The 6,375-nt window shown below is 32.4% G+C and overlaps 1 protein-coding gene across 1 annotated transcript; it reads left to right on the top strand.

Moving 5' to 3' along the window:
- The first annotated feature begins 2,049 nt into the window (after nucleotides 1–2,049).
- Nucleotides 2,050–2,469, top strand: LOC140434845 (general transcription factor II-I repeat domain-containing protein 2A-like). The gene has a single exon (XM_072523421.1). It carries the CDS (start codon nucleotides 2,050–2,052, stop codon nucleotides 2,467–2,469), a length of 420 nt encoding a protein of 139 aa, XP_072379522.1.
- Nucleotides 2,470–6,375: the final 3,906 nt, after the last annotated feature.

Raw genomic sequence — 6,375 nt, 5'->3', positions numbered from 1 at the left:
GACATGAAAGAGAACTCACCCCTATCAACCTCCTAGGCCTCACCCACCACAACCAAAATAGTTTAAATTGCAAATCCCTACTTGTGATACATCATTGAAAAGACTATAAAAAATGCTATCCAATGGTATAAATAATAATTATACATGGTGAAGCAATAATTGTGAAACTTTGACTTAAATGGAAAATTTAATAAGGTTTTTGTTGAACTACAAATTTGTTAAAAATGTTAATTAAGTAAATGTTCACAGTGGTTTTCGTTGTTTTGTAAACAATAATACAGCCTATTTTCAAATTCTGCACGAACTTTGGCAAATGTTGTTCTAGTAATAGCACGACATGCTTGCGTAATTCTTACTCACAATTTCCCAAGTGACGCAGGTTGAGTTTTGTAAACAACTGACTTGAGGTAACCCCATAGAAAAAAGTCAGGTGGCGGTAAGTCTGGTGACCTCGGTGGCCACTCAATAGGACCTATCCTTCCAATCCAATTGTTCGAATAATTAGTATCCAACCAGTGCCTAACTGGAGCTGCATAGTGAGGAGGTGCTTCATCTTGTTGGAAGTGCAGCAAATCTTCGTCTAGAGCTAGATTGCCTTGATTGTTCCTTTGCTTTCATTAATTCATGCACAATTAAAGCTCGATGGTGTTTTCCAGCATATCAAGATAAATGTCGCCACTTAAATTGCCTGGTATGAACCAGGGGCCAATTATAGCATCGCCTAATATTTCTGCCCAAACATTTAGTTTTTAAGGATATTGAGTGTGACAACAAATAGTTTTTACCATTCTCGATTTAACGCGAATTCTTTCAGTCATGAGTTCACAAAACTCAATTCGTCGGTCTGGATCATCATCGCCTAGTTCTTGAAGAATTTGTGTTTGTATTGCAAAATTTTCAAGGACTTCAATTTGAGATGCTTCATTCAGTAATCTTGGGGCATCCTTTTTTTATTTTGCATTGATCCCGTTTCTCTAAACGTTTCAACTAAATCGCGGACATACACGTGACTTACATTTTTGTCTGGATTCCTTTCATGAAATATTTGAGCTGTTCATAAATAACACTGGTTCTGAGAGGCAGATATGAAAATTATCTCCAGGCGTTCAGGTATACTGTAAACCAGTGGTCGCCAACCTGTCGATCGCGAGCTACTGGTAGCTCGCGAAGGCAATTCTGGTAGCTCTTACAACGATTTTAATTTAAAAAATACAAACTGCAAAAATCAGAGATGCTTCCGAAAATTTAACAAAAAAATATTATTGTCATAATATTAAACAAAAACAGCGGCAACGTTGCGGTGAGCGATCTGCCCCTGACGCCGTCAAGCTAGAATCGGCTATTTATAAAACCGACCAGCCGGACCAGCGCGTTAGTGTTCGAGAACGATCTGGATTACTTTAAACGGGATAAATACGCACAGCTCGGTGACATTGCGCTTAGTTTAAAACTGAACGCGTAAACCAACGTCCAGCAGTTGGGTTAGTAGAGAACAACAAAAATAATATTATGGCAAGCAGTTGTAAGAAGGTAAAGACATACCACTTTCATTCGGAATGGGAAGAACAATACTTTATTACAGAAGTTAAAGATAAAAATGTGTGTTTGTTATGTAATACTTCGGTCCCCGTTGCTAAAAAAGGAAATATTGAGAGACATCATAAAACTGTACATTCTAATTTTGAAAAATCATTCCCACTACATTCTGCCGCCAGAAAGAAGAAACTAAAACAGTTAAAAAAACAGTTAATTGGACAACAATCAATATTTTTAAGAACAGTCGTACCGTGTGTCCCAGATAATTGCACAAAAAAAGAAACCTTATGAAGACGGGGAAATGATAAAACAGGCGTTTTTAGAAGCTATAGTTTCAGCTATAAAATCTATGCAACTTTCTGCTAATACAGTGATGAGACTTGTAGAAGTAATGAGCAATGATATTTTTTTACAGTTAAGAACTGACTTAGATAACTGTGTTTATTTTTTACTTCAACTGGATGAATCAACAGAGATGTCGTTGACACTACCCAGATCGCCGTGTTCGTCAGGATGGTTTTTAGTGATTTTACGATTAAAGAAGATCTTTTGGAGTTCATTCCACTAAAAGGACACAGTACTGGACAGGAGTTGTTTTCTCATTTAAAAAATATTATTTCTTCCGAGAAAATTGCAATGTCGAAAATGGTAGGCTTGACAACCGATGGCGCTCCAGCTATGGTGAGTTGTGATAAGGGTCTGGTGGCGTTATGTCGTAAAGATGAAACTTTTCCACAATTTCTCTGTTACCACTGCATTATCCATCAGAAAGCATTATGTGGAAATTTCCTGAAACTAAACAACGTTATGAAACTGGTGGTAAAAATTGTGAACAAGATTAGAGCTCAAGCGTTACAAAGAAGATTATTCAGAACCTTGGCCGATGAAGTTGACTGTCAATACGGGGACCTACGCCTTCACTCTGAAGTCTGATGGTTAAGTAGAGGACGGGTGCTGAAACGTTTTAATTATGTCCTATCTGGCATAGTTCAATTTTTCAAACAAAGCGATGAACCGACTCCAGAAAAAGAAAATTCAATCTGGCTTAGAGATTTTGGTTTTCTCGTGGACATTACAGAGAAATTAAAAGAACTTAATTTGCAGCTTCAGCGGAGAGACAAAGAACTAGCGGAAATGATTTCTGATATAAAAGTATTTATCAAAAAGCTGGAGTTTTGAGAACAAAACCTAATTAACAGCGACTCCAAGCATTTTCCTATTCTTTCAGAAAAAATATCTCAAAATCCAATAGAACACTATGATAACAAATATCATGTAGAAATAATTTCTACCCTGAAAAGTAAGTTCAAAAATCGTTTTAAGGATTTCAATGAAATGGCTTTAGTAGCGCAGTTTGTTGTTTCACCCTTTATGGAAATTGATATCCAGCAGTTTGCAGCTTGTGTTATGCAAAACTTTGGCGAAGACATCGCTGCAACAAAAATGGAAGTCATTGAGTTTTAAAATGATTTAGCTTTAAAATCGTTAGTCTCAAGTACTGAATGTATCTGGCCTATTGTAAGTAATATAATGAAGACAAATATTCAGTTTTATGCCGTGTTGCCTTGAAAGTAAAATCATTATTCAGTTCAACCTATTTGTGTGAATCTTCTTTTTCCAATATGAAGTTTATTAAGAACAAATATCGCAATCGACTTACAGATTACATTTGGATAATTGTATTCGAATGGACACATCAAATTATACTGCAAACATTAAAAAAATTATCGATGAGTCTGAGTGTCAGCCTTCTCATTGAACGTGCTTTTTTATTTTTCAATGTTTATGTTTATGATAGTGCGTTACTTTTTTGTTGTTATTATTAACTATTTTTAAATCATAAGTGACATGCCGTTGTGGCTGGATAAAAGTTTGTGTTTATTTTTCAAATACCTTCGTTTGATAGGTAGGAATGTAGCTATGAACAAGTACGTACTAGTAATATTAGTTATTTTGTTATTAGTTTATTATTAGTACCTATGTATTATGTATTACCAGTTAAACAGTAAAATAAATACATATAATGATAGATTAACTGTGGATTATTTTATTTACGTTGCGTTACGTGGCTTCAGTGTGGGTAGCTCGCTGTTTATTCCGAAATTAACAAAGTAGCTCAACACATTGAAGAGTTTGGCGACCACTGCTGTAAACCATCGTGACAACTACAGCTGAATGACAGTACCGATCGTAAAAGTGATGAAAACTAATGACATTTAAAATTTTCAAATAAACCAAAAATTATTGAATCTGACAGAACCCAAAAAACAGATGTTTTCAATTTGTTTTGCGAAAACGGTAAATTAAGTTTTTATTTAACAAAAAAAATTCCGATGGGCACTTATATATATATATATATATATATATATATATATATATATATATATATATATATATATATATATATATATATATATATATATATATATATATATATATTGCATATATATATATATATATATATACCTATATATATATATATATATATATATATATATAATTAAAAATAATAGTCCGGGAGATAGCATTACAAATATAAAAGTCATAGTAAGCTTGCTGATATTAACACCCTGTATAATTATTAAACAATAATTGTACAGGGTCATCAACAGAATCAACAAAAACCTCATTAAATTTTCCATTTAAGCCAAAGTTTCACAATTATTGCTTCGCCCTGTATAATTATTATTTATACCATTGGATAGCATTTTTTTATAGTCTTTCTACTATCCTAGAAACGGTTTCAAGCATTTTTCGATATCAGCTTTTGTTCGTGAGTTATAACCCATTGTAAGTTTTAAAATTGACACATTGTATAATGAACATTCATATCATAATTCATTTATTGACGTATCAAGCTATTTTTGTTTTTATTTTTCTCCATATACCTATTATTGTAAAATGTAAAGCATGAAATAACCAAACATGTATAATAATTTTCAATTAGCCTACACGCCTAAATATTCCGAATAATAGACAGTGCCTAATTTATTGTAAACGAATAAAATTAAAACGTGATTTATAAAGTGCCGTATAAAAAATCCTATACGGTTAAGTTCTTTTGAACACTTTGATATAGCCAGCATATCACTTGTGTGGCATTTGTAGCATCTGATGTACTGGTTTTAAAGCAAGCATTCATTAAATTAGGCAATTCATTGCACCAGTTTTCTAAACAATATCTTTAACTGACTAGACTGTAGGCATCGTCCTTTTGATGGGGAATGCATAACAATTTAAAACAAATAAATTTAAATTGCATATTAGACAGCACCACTTATGTCACTGAATAGCTGTTCTGTCGCATACAATTGCATCCGTAAGCTGCATTTGGCCACAAAACATTTTATGCTTGTACAGATAAAGCACGATTTCGATTTCTTGTGGGATAACCGCTATAGATGTACTCATACTATGAATATGGGTATTCAGTGCGAAATGACAAAATATTAACGGCGAAATAAAGTAATATTGTAGACAAGTTTGCCAACTACACCTCACTATACGAATATACAAGGTTAGTCCAATAAAGTACAGTCTTTTTAATTTTAATTTTTTTATAGCGATTTAAATTATATTGAATCACTCAGAAAATCTTAGCATATCAACATAGTACTGTTACGTTATGTAAATGCATGTAAATCATATGATAAATATAGATAATAAACCTTATGACCCACGTCTTGAAAATACTCACTGAAATTATACCAAATGAAAACTAAAAAAAAAATGGAACGGATTGAAGAAAAATATGGGAACTATAGAAGGTATGTTGTATCTTCCAATTAAACACAAAATTGTTTGATAAAACAGAAAAGAAACGCATGTTTATATATTTTGTGTAGTGATGCGCGCAGGATTTCGTTTCGCACTTTTTCACGCATTTTGTCCCGCGGGACGGGAAGGGACACGGGACAACGACTTTTGCTGTTTTTTGCAAAAACTGCTCTTTTGTTATTATGTATTTAAGTGATTTGGAAATTAAATTTAAACAAGTATCTGCGTTATGTCTGCAACATAAAAATATTTATGGAAATTAAAAGGTTTTGTGTTTTAATCATTCATATTGAATTGAATGAAATACAATTAATAGAATACAAATTAAACAAAAAATTAAGATAATAAACATGTTATCAATAATATAATTTAATAATAACGTTACTCCAAAATTACGCATAAAATGTCAACATTCCATTTAAAATAAGAAAGCTTAAAACCCTTTTTAGTCTAACCAAAAGTAATAATAAAAAAAATTATTAAATTAGAACGTGGGCCATCTTTTAAGTTCTCCTCTTGGTCTAAATTTTAAGAAATATACATCAATTGAAATATACGACAATTGAAAACTTCTAATTTAATTGTTGCGTAAATGATCCTGTATAGTATAGCGTCTGAAACAATTTAAACGGGATTAACGCGAGACAAATACAAATTTTTACACAATACATTGTACAAATACAAATAGAAGTAATTACTAAATTTAATTTTTAAGACAATTTGTGAAAACAAAATAGGCTGACAAAAATAAAAATATTAAATTTGACTTTGACTAATACCATTATTATAAAAATATATTTTTAATTATTAAGAACAGCAAGACGTCCCGCGGGACACGAGACGGGACAGAGAAAATAGCTGCGGAACGGGAGACATGTAAAAGTGCGGGATACGGGACGGAACAGGAGCCCACCCGCGTGAAACTCTAATTTTGTGAATTTTCAAAACACTCTTCTCGAATTTGTCCTAAAACTCTAATGAAAATATAATAACAAAATAGGCTTAGAGGAAAATACATGGTATGAGAATGATAGAAAATCTCTACTGGAAATGAAAAGCCAA

This window comes from Diabrotica undecimpunctata, chromosome 1 (genome assembly GCF_040954645.1).
Source record: "Diabrotica undecimpunctata isolate CICGRU chromosome 1, icDiaUnde3, whole genome shotgun sequence".
Lineage (NCBI taxonomy): Eukaryota > Metazoa > Arthropoda > Insecta > Coleoptera > Chrysomelidae > Diabrotica > Diabrotica undecimpunctata.
Note: the sequence above shows the minus strand (reverse complement) of the source record. Positions and strands in the feature narration are given on the sequence as shown.